Source organism: Peromyscus californicus, unplaced genomic scaffold, assembly GCF_007827085.1.
Source record: "Peromyscus californicus insignis strain IS unplaced genomic scaffold, ASM782708v3 Scaffold_23__1_contigs__length_62951481, whole genome shotgun sequence".
NCBI classification, from domain to species: Eukaryota; Metazoa; Chordata; class Mammalia; order Rodentia; family Cricetidae; genus Peromyscus; species Peromyscus californicus.
The window spans coordinates 15,535,006-15,548,766 of record NW_026294534.1 but is presented as its reverse complement, the minus strand read 5'-3'; the positions used below and the strand labels follow the sequence as shown (position 1 = coordinate 15,548,766).

Genomic DNA, 13,761 nt, shown 5'->3' with positions numbered 1-13,761 from the left:
TAACAAGGAGAGGCTGGGATGTGTATTTTGTGGGATTGGGATTTGTGTAAGGATGTATTCACTAATTATTCCTCTCTGAGATTAGGTGGGACAGGTGCACGGGGGCCTTATGGGTGTGATTCAAAGAGCCATGGTGAAAGCCTGCCCACATGTCTGGTTTGAGCGTTCTGAAGTTAAAGATCGCCACCTGGTGGCTAAGAGGTAAATGGGCAAAATGATTCTATTGGTCTAGTTAGGAAGTAAACAAAATATTTTCAGGGTAGTTATCCCTTTATAATGAGCCTATACAGTTGTAATAAAGTTTTAGGACATCTAAAAAGGATATAAATAAACCCAGTATTATTTACCAAGTTATTTATGTTTTCATTATATCCTTCCCAATAAACAACTTAGGAACTACGATTGTTTTGGGTGGTGCTGGGGAGAGCATTGTATATGCTGGGCAAATGATCCATTACTGAGATATACAGACTGCAAGACAAAAAACTTTCATTGCTATTTGCAACCTGTAAGGTCATTGACTCCACCATTATTTTCTGTATCCTAAAGACTGACTGAGCACGTACAAGATAAAAGTAAGCTGCCCATCCTCATCTTCCCAGAAGGTACAAAGTGATGGGAGTGGGAGACCGGGCCCTGAGCCCCGGGGACCTCTGGGGAGGGAGACCGGGCCCTGAGCCCCGGGGACCTCTGGGGAGGGAGACCGGGCCCTGAGCCCCGGGGACCTCTGGGGAGGGAGACCGGGCCCTGAGCCCCGGGGACCTCTGGGGAGGGAGACCGGGCCCTGAGCCCCGGGGACCTCTGGGGAGGGAGACCGGGCCCTGAGCCCCGGGGAACTCTGGGGAGGGAGATCGGGCCCTGAGCCCTGGGTAGTACTGAGGGCTTTTAGCATGGGAGACTGACAACTTGGATCCGTTCATAAGTTTGGTCAAGTTTGATAGTGTGTACCCCACTGGTGCAGGATCCTTTCTGTGATACTGCTGACAGGTGGCTTTCCAGCCTCTCGACGAGTACTCCCTCAGTCTGCTTGGCATCCTTGCTCTATACCTAAGTCTGGGACAGTGGCCTGAGAGAGGAGAAAAGGAATAAAGATTGCATTTATCCAGTCCCTTAGTGTGCATTCATCATTTGGGTGATGGTTGGCTTATGCTGTTGGAGGATTATTTTTAGTGCTAAAGAAACACTGGGTAGAAGTCCAGAAAGGAAGGGTTTCCTCTTGCCTGTGTTTCAGGAACCTGCATCAATAACACATCAGTGATGATGTTCAAAAAGGGAAGCTTTGAAATTGGAGCCACTGTTTACCCTGTTGCTATCAAGGTATACGACCTCTGAGCCAGCTCGAATGCACAGGAGGGAGGTGGGAATTGGTGAACTAGTTGGGGCTGCTCCTCTTTCTCCACAGTACTGCCAGGCCATGTGAGCAGAGCAGTAGAAGAGGATGCTGGTGGGATGCAAAGGAATGTGGGATGTGGGAGAAGAACAGCTACCAGGTTCTGTAAACCGAAACTGCGTAAGCTCTGTAGTTGTGTCCTCGCTACTTTGTTGAAGTCTAAGGCACTCTCATTGCACAGGTGACTTCCAGGAGCAGTGGAGGGGTTGTAAGCTGGACTTGTGCAGTGGGTAGAGAGGAGAGAATGGATGGATCCTCGTTAGACTATATGCAGCTAAGCACCCCACCGCGTTGCATTTCAGTGTCCTCATTCCAGTGATGATGGAATGGATCCTGGGAGCATCTCCACTCTTGTTTCTACCCTTCAGGAAGGAACTTGTCCTTCTAACCAACCCCTTAGACTCCCTGGAAACATGGGATGGTTCAACCGGTCAGCTTCCCTGTATTCCTCAATCCCGTCATCCCCCTTATAACCTAGTGCAGATCTGTATTATTTCTAAAAGAATCTAGACCTCATGGTATTACTCCCCAAATAGTTTGTTTTCAGTATTGTCAACGTACTTAGGCTGACATTTTAGAGCAGGGTCAGAAGTTGTGAACAACTCAGTTTAGCCCCTGCCTTTTCAGTGTCTGTTTGCAGAGTGTTGTAGAAATGTATCCCACTTGGTTTTCAGCTTGCCAGCACAAATCCTGGGTAGGTAGACAGCACCTTCTACTAGCTAAGCAGAACACCAGGCCTGCTAATAACTGAATATTGGCTGCAGGCTCGCTGATGGACAGGCCTGGTCGGCCTAGCCATAGGTGGTGGATGACATGCCAAGGAATAGTCCTTAGCAGGGTCTGCTTTGTTAGTATAGAGTGGAGTCTACATCCCACCTGTATTAGGGTTTTCTAGAGGAACAGAACCAATTGAATGAATATATATATTATACATGTTTATATGTATATATATATTCATATATATGTGTGTGGAGGTTTTTGCTCTTTTTGGGGGGACCTGCCACCCAGCTCCCAAATAAATCACAGACAGAGGCTTATTATTACTTATGAATGCCCCAGCCTTAGCTTGGCCTAGTTTCTCACCAGCTTTCCTTATGTTAACTTATCCCATCTACCTTTTGCCTCTAGGCTTTTCCGGTTCTCTGACTTCTGTAAATCTTACTCCGTGGCTCGATGTGTAGCTGGGTGGCTGGCCCCTGGAGTCCTCTTTCGGGCTCTTAGCTCTCCAGTCTCTCTTCCCAGTTTTCTCCTTCTGTATATTCTCTCTGCCTGCCAGCCCTGCCTGTCCTTTCTCCTGCCTTGCTATTAGCCAGTTCTTTATTAGACCGTCAGGTGTTTTAGGCAGGCACAGTAACACAGCTTCAAAGAGTTAAACAAATGCAACATAAACGAAAGTAACAGACCTTAAAATATTCTACTACATAGATATATATGAGATTTATTAGAGTAGCTTACAGGCTGTGGCCCAGCTAGTCCAGCAGTGGCTGTCTTCCAGCAGAACATCCAAGAATCTAGTAGTTGTTCAGTCCACAAGGCTGATGTCTTAGTTGGTCTTCAGTATAGGCCAGAGTCCTGAAGAAGTAGGCTCTAATGTCAGTGGAGGTGATGGCAGGCAGGCACAGAGAGCAACCTTCGTTCTTCCAGGTCCTTGATGCAGGCTGCCACTAGAAGGTGTGGCCCAGATTAAAGGTAGATCTTCCCACTTCAAATGGTTCAGTTAAGAAAAAAAAAAAAAAAAAATCCCTCACAGATGTACCCAGCCCCTTAGGTTTTAGTTAATTTCAGATGTGTAAATTAACAACCAAGAATAGCCATCACACCGCCAGTGTCATCCTACAGTCTAGCATAATCGTGTGTGGGGGTACTGTATCAGCTATGTTTGGTGAGCTACCAGCCTTCTTTTTCCCCCTCACTGTGTTAGCTCCTATAGCATCACCTGGGGGATGGTTACAAGATTGGTATTCCTCATGCCAAATTCTAAGTGTCATTTTATCAAGGCCCTGGGTGATAGACACTTAGAGCACTGGTCAGGGAGTCCCATTGGTAGCCCTCTGCTGTGCAGCATGGCTCTCATCCATTGTGAAGCATGGAATCTTGAGAGAGTTAGGACTTCTCTGTAAAATAAGATGCATGTACATTTTCTTCCTGTTCGCATATCACAAACTTATGTCCTGCAGATAGTTTCTAGTTTTTGTTTTTGAAGTTCTATTGATATCTGAACTTGGGTAACCTCAGCAGTGACAGTGCTTTTATCATATTTCTACAATCACAAGTCACTGATTTTGAGAATGTTAATTGTTATTTTGAACTTTTGTCTTGCCTTGCTTTGCTGTGGTGTCTGCCTGGCATGGAAAGAGAGTCAGTCCTCAATAGAGAAGTTGATCCCTTATTCCTACTACTACTTCTGCTCATGTGCTTATAACAAAAGAGTCAGTTTTATGGTTTTTTTTTTTTTTTTGTTTTTTGTTTTTTGTTTTTTGTTTTTCGAGACAGGGTTTCTCTGTGTAGCTTTGCGCCTTTCCTGGAACTCGCTTTGGAGACCAGGCTGGCCTCGAACTCACAGAGATCCGCCTGGCTCTGCCTCCTGAGTGCTGGGATTAAAGGCGTGTGCCACCACCGCCCGGCTCAGTTTTATGTTTTGAAACAGGCTCTCCCTGTGTTACTGAGGCTGGTCTCAAGCTCCCAGGCTCAAAATCATCCTTTTACCTCAGTTTTCCAAGTAGCTGGGATGATAGGTGTACTCTAGTATGTCTGGCTAGCTGCATTATCTTTGTAATCTTATACTATAGGTTAGTTTTGCATTTTCATTCTCCCTTGTTTCTTACTGGTATTAAAAAATTCACTTGCTATTTTTTTAAAAAATGATTTATTTTTATTTTATGTGCATTGGTTTTACTTGCATGTATGTATGTGTGAGGGTGTAGGATCTCCTGGAACTGGAATTATAGACAGTTGTGAGCTGCCATGTTGGTGCTGGGAATCAAACCTGGGTCCTCTGGAAGTTCTTAACCACTGAGCCATCTCTCCAGCCCCTGCTGTTGCTATTTTTTTAAGTTTATGTATGTGGGTGTTTTGTCGGCATGCATCTGTACACAACTTATGTACCTGGTGCCTAAGGAAACCAGAAGAGAATATCAGAACCCCTGGAACCAGAGTTACAGATGGCTGTGAGCTGACATGTAGGTGATGGGAATTGAACCGGGGTCCCCTGGAAGAGCGGCCAGTGTTCTTAACCACTGAGTCATCCCCTCCCGCTTCCCTTAGTGGTATTTAAGGTGCATTCATTAAAGTGTTAAGTTTCTTAGTTTCTGTTGTTAAGTCTCTATTTTTATTGTTAGGACTTAATCTTAATATAGTTGTTCAGTTTTTATTCTGAAATCATAAACTTAGGCTGGGAAGGCCTACAAGATTGCACACTTGAAACCCCATCCTCCAACACACAAATCTCCACGACAGTACTCTACAGGCATCCTTCTACCAGGGAAGGCAACAGTGGTGGTACCTTGGTCCTGGGGGATAACTCTTGAAGTTCTTCTTCTGTTTATCCATTCTCCATGCTGACCCGTCACAGTGTGATTCTGCAGTCAGTGCACTGCCTCCTTATCTGTCTCTTCAGACATTTGGTAGCAGCCGCTCTTGCTCTATGCTCAGGCAGCCTTCTCAAGGACTCGGCTCTTCCTGTTACTTCTCCTGTACCTTCCCTCCGCACTTTCCTACCCCTAAGATTACTGTGGTCTAATAGTTCAGTAGCTGCAATCATTTTTCTCACAAAACACCTTGAAAATAGCCTTTTTGCTCCACTAAAATCATTGACAAACCCAAGTACCTAATACACCTGCCTTGTTGAGACCTCATGAGACTAATGGATGTGGACCCATTTGCTAGTGGATACTGGTGATTTAATTAGCAGAAAATTTCTTCCCGAACAGAAATTCACTTTGTTAGAATTGTAAATATGCAAATTGTATTTGCAATACTTAAGTTTTAATATAGTATGTTGCAAGCTTTCTAAGTGTATGTATAAAGGTTTATATATACTCTCTGTACATAAGTACATGCCTTGATGTTTAAAGTAGGCCTCATAAAAGGAAAGAATGCATGAAGCAAGCACAGTGGACTGTTGGTAATTATTGAACCTAGGAAATGAGTGATTGATAGTGTGTTATCCTGCATTCTGTTTTTGGATTGTCTGAAACTTACGTGTTCCTTGTGAGTGCAAGATGAGGCTGTCTGAGGCAGGAGCTATTTGGGTGTGATGGTCAGGAAAGACCCCCTGATGGCCTGAGTTGAATCTGGAGGGCTGGAGGTCAGACTCCGTGGCTTTAGAGCCACTTTAGCCGTGTTTACTTGAGGCCAGGAGTACTCCTAACCTGGATCCCTGCCCCTGTGGACCCTGCACCAAGCACTGGTCAGAGCTGCTTCTGTAGTCCTTACATCCAGTCTCCTCTCCTTTTCCAGTATGACCCTCAGTTTGGCGATGCCTTCTGGAATAGCAGCAAGTATGGGATGGTGACGTACTTGCTGAGAATGATGACCAGTTGGGCCATTGTCTGCAGTGTTTGGTACCTGCCGCCTATGACCAGAGAGGTAGGTGTCTCTAGTCCTCCAGTGTAAGTGTGCTGTGTGGGGTTCAGGAGTCTGGCAGTGTTCTCATTCATTCTTTGTTACAGGAAGATGAAGATGCTGTGCAGTTTGCTAACAGGGTGAAGTCTGCCATTGCCCGGCAAGGAGGACTGGTAGACCTTCTGTGGTGAGTAGAGCTGATTCCAGAAAATAAGCACCTCTGAGGCAAAGGGCTTCCTCCCTGGCACAGAATGAAACTTGCCCTAGAGAAGGAATGGCCAGACTCCTTTTCCCTAGTTCCAGCCAATAATGTCGGCACTGTGTTGTCCTCAGGAACATGGAATTGTGGACCTTTGCCCAATCTGTTCGGGCTTCCTGACAGTTTGTGCCTCTAGGTAGAGATGACCTGACTCCATTTGGAAACTTCCGAATTTCCCCTGTTGTCTGTATACTGCTAGTCTTTGAAAAGTAGACATTGCCTTTACTACATTATCTTGCCTTATCTCCTAGAACAGGAGGTGGCACACTTTTTCTGTACAGTTTTATAGGTCTCCTGCAACCACTTATCTGTGCCATTTGTAGTATAAAAGCAACCAAAGAGAATACAGGAGCCAGTAGTCATGGCTGTGTCCCATTGAAACTTCTGTACAAGAACAGATGTGAGGCAGGGTGTGAGCTTTTGTCCATGAGTCTGAATTAACCCCTAGTGTCTGCAGTGGTTAAAGTCAAGTTAAACAGGAGCTTGCTCCATGTTTCCTGTCAGGTTTTCCTTGGATTTGAACCATAGAATGCATCTGTCATACAGCAGAACTGACCAGTCGTCTTCTCTGCTGCTATATTAGCCTTTGTCTTTTCAGGGATGGTGGATTGAAGAGAGAAAAGGTGAAGGACACATTCAAGGAGGAGCAGCAGAAACTGTATAGCAAGATGATTGTCGGTAACCACGAGGACCGGAGCCGGTCCTGAGGCTCGGCCTGGCACTGGCTGGAGCCGCCACCTCTCAATCCTGACAAGTGAGCCAGCTGGAGTTGCTGCCACAACCTCTCCCACCATCCCCGCCACCCACTGCTGCATCTTCCAGACTCTGGCCCTCAGGCTGTTCTGGACTCCAGGACTCCTGAATTCTTCAGAGCCCCATGTACTGCCTGCTGCCCTCTACCCAGAATGCTGCTGGCTGGGGCTCCCCGGGACAAACGCCTCTTGTTCCTTTATAGTAAGCCTCTAAGAGGAATGCCATTAAAGCAGATCTGTTGTGTGCTAGCTGGTGGGAAGGCGGGCCCCATTCTTGCCATGAGAGAATGTTGGTGTTACTGTGTAGGGACATCTACATGCTGGGAAAAGTCAGAAGAGACACTGCCGAGGCAGGTGTCTAAACAGCCTCCAGCCTTGGAGCTTTTAGATGGGACAGAAAGAAAGCTGTCTACAGGAGTGTTCATTCCGTTCAGCAGATGGAGTCCTACATGCATAAGTAATGTGTTCCTGCTTACAAAGGTCACCAGAGGAGATAGGAAGAAGCCGGTGGGCCCCTGGCCAGCTAGCTAGCCCCAGGAGTCTTTGAGTCAGACTCCAGGCTGAGCCTGAGTCCCCCACATGACTTGTGTGTTTACTATGTCTCAGTTTCCCTGTCTGTTACATGGAATTGCAGAGGGTGATGATAACCTACCTCACAGGGTTGTTGTGGGGGTTCCAGTGCTTGTATATGTGAAGGAAATGGATGCTGGTCCACAGGGATGGCTTCATAGAACATGGCAGGACGAAAAGTCAGAGCTCACAGCTGCTGCCCAGGATTTTAAACTTGTTTTGTGAGTAAATAAAACTGGATGGTAAATGAATTTAGGGACCTTGACTTCACTCCCGAGAAATGTATTTCTTGCTGGGTAACAACTGTGGTACTTGAAAATGACCCTGGACGGCAGGGTCTGTACGTAACTCTGCAGTGAGGATAGTACCGCTCAGGAAGGGCAGACTCTCGGGTGTTTCCACATCTCCGTTTCTAGCTTTCTCCCAGATGAGAGCCATGAAAAACAGACCATTGATGAGGTTAGAGAGAGGCCCTGTCGGTGGCATTCGGGATCTGAGGGACTGGGGAAGGCTTGAGGAGGGAGCAGAAGTGGTGGGAAGAACTCATGAGTTCGGCAGGAGGGGTGGGAACCAGCATGCACCCATGGCTGGAGGAGAAATAACAGGCCTGCAAACCACCCAACAGCCACTGGGGACGGATCCAGTCAGCCACTCCGTGGTTACTTCCGAGGTCCACCAACTCTTGAGTTCCTCCAAAGGAAGATTACCCTCCTACCCACACGCCATTGTTCCGCAATGGCACAGTCACGGCACTTTTCACAGTGTTGTAGATACCCCAAGTCTGGGATGCGAGGCCGTTCTAGAGGGCAGCCTGGCTCCCAAGGCTGTGAACTGATGCCACTCGGATGCTTGAGGACCTTCCTACCTTCCTGCCACCTACAGCCTCCCGTTCCCTCCTGCCTGCTCCGTTCCCAGTGGAAAACACTTCAAATAAAAACACCCACGACTGTAAGAACAGCCTCTTGGGAGCTATTTTACAAATGTTCAAAACTGAAAAGCGGGTTTTGGCTTATGTAGTATTTCAGTGCTGTCCTTTAAAACGGTCTAGGGTCAGGCATCCTTTGAAACTGCTGCTCCTGGTTTGACCTCGCAGTCCGTGTGGGGAGTTTTCACTTGGCTCACTTCCCCCTCACCCATGACACAGCAGGTACCAGTGAGGAGACGTGTGTGCATCTTTCCTCAGCACTTGCTCCAGGCACTGCTCTGCTGCTGACCATTTGTGACTGGGTCCTGCAGGTTCCCAGTTACCTGCCAGCCAGAGGTTTGGTGTGGGGTTGGCCTTACGTGATACAAACTAGGCCCCAAGGACAGCCTGAATACTCGAGAGCTTCCGTCCCACTTGTCAGTCTGCTGCCCCCGTGCTGTATTGTCTTCATTTCTCTATTTCCTGACTTAAATTTGGTGACTTCTGAGGCCTTAAACACCTCCGACATCTCAGTAGGTGTATGTGTGTGTACCTGTGTGTCTATGTCTATGTGGGTGGGTACATTGTGTGGTGGTGCATGGGGAGGCCGGAGGACAGCCTCAGCTACCGCTTCCTCAGTCAGGCCTCGCCTTGTTTTCGAGACAGGGTCTCACTGGCCTAGGCTGATTGGCCAGTGAGTCTCCGGTCTACTTGCCCAGCACTGCGGTTGAAAGTAGAAGCCATCTTCTTGGCTTTTTTTTTTTTTTTTTTTTTAAACATTAGTTCTGGGAGCTCAAACTCAGGTCTTCATGCTTGCAGTGCAAGTGCTTTATTGACTGAGCTCTTGTTCCAGTTCCATCAAAAGCCCGTTGCTCACAGGTGAGCTCTGAGCCCTCAGATTGTGTGGGTCCATTTTGAGCTACTGGCTCCTCCCTGCAAACCCAGCTTGGGAAGCTAACCACTGCCCTTGTCCTTGGGGATTTGTGCTGTCCCCAGACCTGCTGGGTAGCTGGGACTGTGGATCGTACACAATTTCCACTCAGACATGACTTTTTACCAGCTAGTTAAAAGAGCTTTCTAGTTAGGCTAGTAAAATCCCCCAGATACTAGGAAGCTCAGTAGAAGGATGTCAGGCTGGCCAGGCCCCCATGAGCAAAGCTTGATGGGAGCTGTTTTCCATCAGCACCGCTCTCTGTTGGTACCCTTCAGAGATGAAAGAAACCTTGATGTGTGAGAGATGGTGGCCAGGACAGCAGCAAGGGGCTTTTAGATGCTGAAAGGCTTGTCAGTGGGCACTAACCAATTCCTTGTGGCAGTCTGGGCCTATAAACCCTGCGGCTTCCTTCTAGAATTGACCAAATTCCTACTGTCTGGGTTGGTGTGTACTGATGGCCCCTGATGTTTGAAAGATGCTACCATGTTGCTGCAGGTACCATCCACCTGCTTGTCCATCTTAGTTACCAGACTCAGTTTCTCCAGGTACACCATCCTGTGTGGCCTGGGATATCCCAACTCCTGCACACAGACTCTTGGAGAGGCTAAGAGATGACCATCTAGCCATCCATCTTTCATGGCACTCACTCCCCTCTCCCCCCAGTCAATATGTCTCTCTCCGATGGGAAAGTTAATAAATTTTGCTCTAGATTAAAAGTATTGATTATTTCATTTGTAAACAATAAATAAAAAGGAGGAACTTTTCACTGCACCAGGGCAAGCGTCTGGTGTATTTTGCTGGTGAAATTTTGCTCGCTGTTGGGGGGGAGGTGGGCTTCTCATATGCATTCCGTCCGGCCAGCAGCATTGATTTCCTATTAGTTTCCCAGCACCACCCAGTAACACATCATTTCAGTACCTGCTATTAATGGTCTTTTGATAAATAATCACTTGTAAGTCAATAAATTTTTATTAAACACTGTAGCTCTTTGATTTATTAAAATCCGACCATGTTTGTCTGGAAGAAAAGGGATGCTGAATTGAAGTGGAGATTTTCATACATCTTCCTGACGTGGAGCAGTCACTGCACACTCCGGAGAAAAACAATTGCATTTTAACAGAAACAAAACAGCAGAGTTTGGAACTTGGGCCCAGGGAAACTTTATCTCAGTCAGTGTCTTACTCTGTCGGGAGCAATAGCAGGCCGGCAGAGTCAAGAACTTGGGTTGGCTTCTGAGCGGTGCAGTGCCCTGCTTGACTGCCTCTGGATGGCACTGAGGGGCCTGGGCAGGTCCCTGGGGCACATACTAAGGAACCTTTCCCAGGGTCAAGTGGACCCTGGATCAAACACCTGTTGAAGCAGATACTTAAAATGGACTAGAAACAAACTATAGGGCCTTTAGCTGTCTGGCCGTATTACCAAAGCCACATCCAGGTCAGGGAATGCCTGGAGACGATGGATGTTGATTATAAAAGTGAGTCAACAGCTACAGATTGGAAGTCTTTCTTTTGTGGGCTTTTCATTGGCACAAATGTTTGCTGTACAGTGTGAAGTGTTTGACACATTAAGCCTGGCTGCAGATCAGTTGCTCTATGGAGCTGCTTAGCCAGAGTCCTTACCCAGGGGGATGTTAGGGAAAGGAGAATCAGGTTGGATGGTCACTGTTTGTCAGAACAGCTGGAGAGGTGGCTCAGTGGTTAAGAGCACTTGCTGTTCAGGGAACTCAGTTATGTTCCCAGCACTCAAAAACAGCTTATAGCTGCCTTTAATTCCAGTTCTAGGGGACCTGGCGTCCTTTTCTGGCTTCATTGGACACACACACACACACACACACACACACACACACACACAATCATTTTTAAAAACAGCTGGAGGCCCTTCTTGACCTTCTGTCAGTACCCAATGTAGTGGGCAGAGACATGGCAGGAGGCTGAGAGGAAGTCCACAAGCCAGTGCATACACCTTTAATTCCCACACTCTGGAAGCAGAGGCAGGTGGATCTCTGAATTGAAGGCTAGCTTAATCTACATAGTGAGTTCTAGGCCTGCATGGAATACACAGTGAGACCCTATCTTGGGGAAAAATGAAATCCACGGGTGGTCTCTGGTGTCCTCTACCTGCTGCAGGCTTTACAGTAACTCGCTGTTGGAGCTTCCTCTCCTGGTCCAGTCTGGGGTGGTATGCTGCCATCAGGGGACCTTGAAGGGTGAACAGCAAGAATTGGCACAGTCCTTTTTGGGTGTGTGGTTTCTGTCTCTGGATGCAGAAGGTTGGTCAGGAAGACTGGCTCCTCTCTAAAAAACGTCAGGCCTGTGCCCGAGCTCCAGTCCCAATGTCATTGGGTGGTGCACCACGCTCAGGAGGCCAAAGGGGGACATGAATAGAGCTTTCTAGAGCATGGGTGACTTAGAGTTTCACGTGCAAAATTCAAGCCCATTATATATAAGTTGGTCTTGAACCTGTTACACTCCCACCCAGACTCCCAAGTGTAAGATCACAGGCGTGTGCCACCACACCCAGCTCAAGACCACTCTCAAGATGGAGCAGACAACTAACCTTTACTGATTCACCTCACTTCTCCTGCCCAGTTCTATTCCATTCTGGGAGGAGTTTGGTGGAGACAGGGGCGAAGAATCATTTCAGAGTTTCCTCTGTTCCAAGATGACTTCCTGTGAGGTCAAAAGCTGTGGGAGAGGAGTGGCCTGCTCAGAAGCTTCTACTCTAGCTGAAGCAGAGGCGAGGGGAGAGAAGCTGGAACAAAGATTGGCATCGCAAAGGACATTTGGGCATCACCTACCAGGACCTCACCACCTGTTGAAGCCAGGAGACAACAGAAGACCAAGGGAATAGCAGAGATTGGGGATCTCCCTTGGTAGGAAGGGAAGAGAGACATGCTTCCAGAAAAGAGGGTCTGGTTATCCTAGGGATAGCTGTGACCATGTGCTATTTCCCTTGACTCCATGGGCCTGCAACCAAGTCTGAAGCACCCTTGAGTCACTTCTTGGATCACCGATGTAGCACTGAGGGGACCGTAGCTAGGGCCTTCCCACTTGGTCCCATGAGTTTCAGTGGAAGATGTCCTCAGGCTGCCCAAGATCTGCATCCTATCCCAGGGCCTAGACAAGCATCTGGCTCCTCTTAATAAGCAGCAGGTGGCGACTGGAGGCATGAGCCCTCCTGCTTGGCCCTGCTCCTTGTGCACGATGCTCCATACTGGGCCCTGCGAAGGGCTTGCTGCAGCAGATTGATCCGCCAGCTGTGATTTGTCATTTCTGAGACAGGAGCTGTTTTCTCTTGCTTCAGGAGGCCCCTTCGACACCTGCTTTATTTTTCTTCCTGCGCTGACGTGACGGGAGACAGGTGTTAAACTACTTAATCACTTTAAAATTGTTTTAATTTTCTGTTTTTTATTGATCGCCCTGGCGCCAATTAATCAGCTCACTGGACCAGGCAGTTAGTACATTAAAAATTGTCAGGGAGGCCGTGCATCTTGCAAAATGTCTAAAAAATATTCGGCTAACAAATTTTGTTTTTTCCTTGGCATGCAACAGTCCTTGGCCCATGGAACTCCCACTCAGGACGCCTTCCTCTGGGATTTCCATGTCAGACGGAATATTTGGGGTACAGGAAGAGACCAGGCCCAGGCTTTCTACAGAGACAAGCGGAAGCAGTAACCTTTTGGTTACCTGTCTGCCCCTCCCCTCCACTTTCGTTTGTGGAGCAGCTCTGGGTCAACTTTCACTGGGTTTGCACACATAGCCTGGTTTCTCTTCTCTGGGATGTCAGCACTTTGGACTTCCTTTCTGACAGTGCCAGAGCTTTCTCCCTGAGGACTTGGTAAACTGCCTTGGCAGAGAGCTGTGTCACGCTGCCTTATCCCTGTTCCCCGAGCAATGGGCCTGGAGCCCTTCTGTGGGATGTTCTGGGTAGCCACACCGCCCTCACTGCCGGGTGCCTCTTACCTTGACTCACCTGTAATCACCCCACTTGAAAATGATGCAGTAATTGCCTAATTGTACTTTCTGAGTTACATAAACCACAGATGCCCTCTGGGAGCTCCAGCATCACTTCTAGAGAGCAAACACTTCTTTTCCCATTTCTCCGTTTGGGTCGGATTTCCTATTGCTTTGGCTAGGGCAAAGCTTCTTTATTTCCTGGAACAAACTGACTATTATCAGCCTGCCTGCATAACCTGGGTTGTTGTTGCTTCTTGGTGGGTGCCCTCTCCCCAGAATGCCTTCTGCTCACTTGCCTCCTCTAGGTACATCCCCATATGAACCAGAGTCACTTTCACTCGACCCCGTACCATGTCGCTGTCACGGGAACTCCACCAAACCTCAGGAAGCTTTTTCAGAATCAGACTCCAGATCCTTTCTGGCAGGGCCAGGG

At 47.8% G+C, this 13,761-nt stretch overlaps 1 protein-coding gene across 2 annotated transcripts in view; it reads left to right on the top strand.

Moving 5' to 3' along the window:
• Gpat4 (glycerol-3-phosphate acyltransferase 4) overlaps positions 1-10,355 on the top strand; it is a 42,604-nt gene extending 32,249 nt beyond the window's left edge. For both annotated transcript variants that reach the window (XM_052751838.1, XM_052751840.1), the window contains exons 8-13: positions 86-201; positions 550-605; positions 1,232-1,317; positions 5,849-5,977; positions 6,061-6,140; positions 6,811-10,355. In XM_052751838.1, the coding sequence (XP_052607798.1) occupies positions 86-201; positions 550-605; positions 1,232-1,317; positions 5,849-5,977; positions 6,061-6,140; positions 6,811-6,919 (576 nt within the window). In that variant the 3' untranslated portion in view covers positions 6,920-10,355. The remainder of the gene's footprint in view (positions 1-85; positions 202-549; positions 606-1,231; positions 1,318-5,848; positions 5,978-6,060; positions 6,141-6,810) is intronic.
• The last annotated feature ends 3,406 nt before the right edge of the window (positions 10,356-13,761 follow it).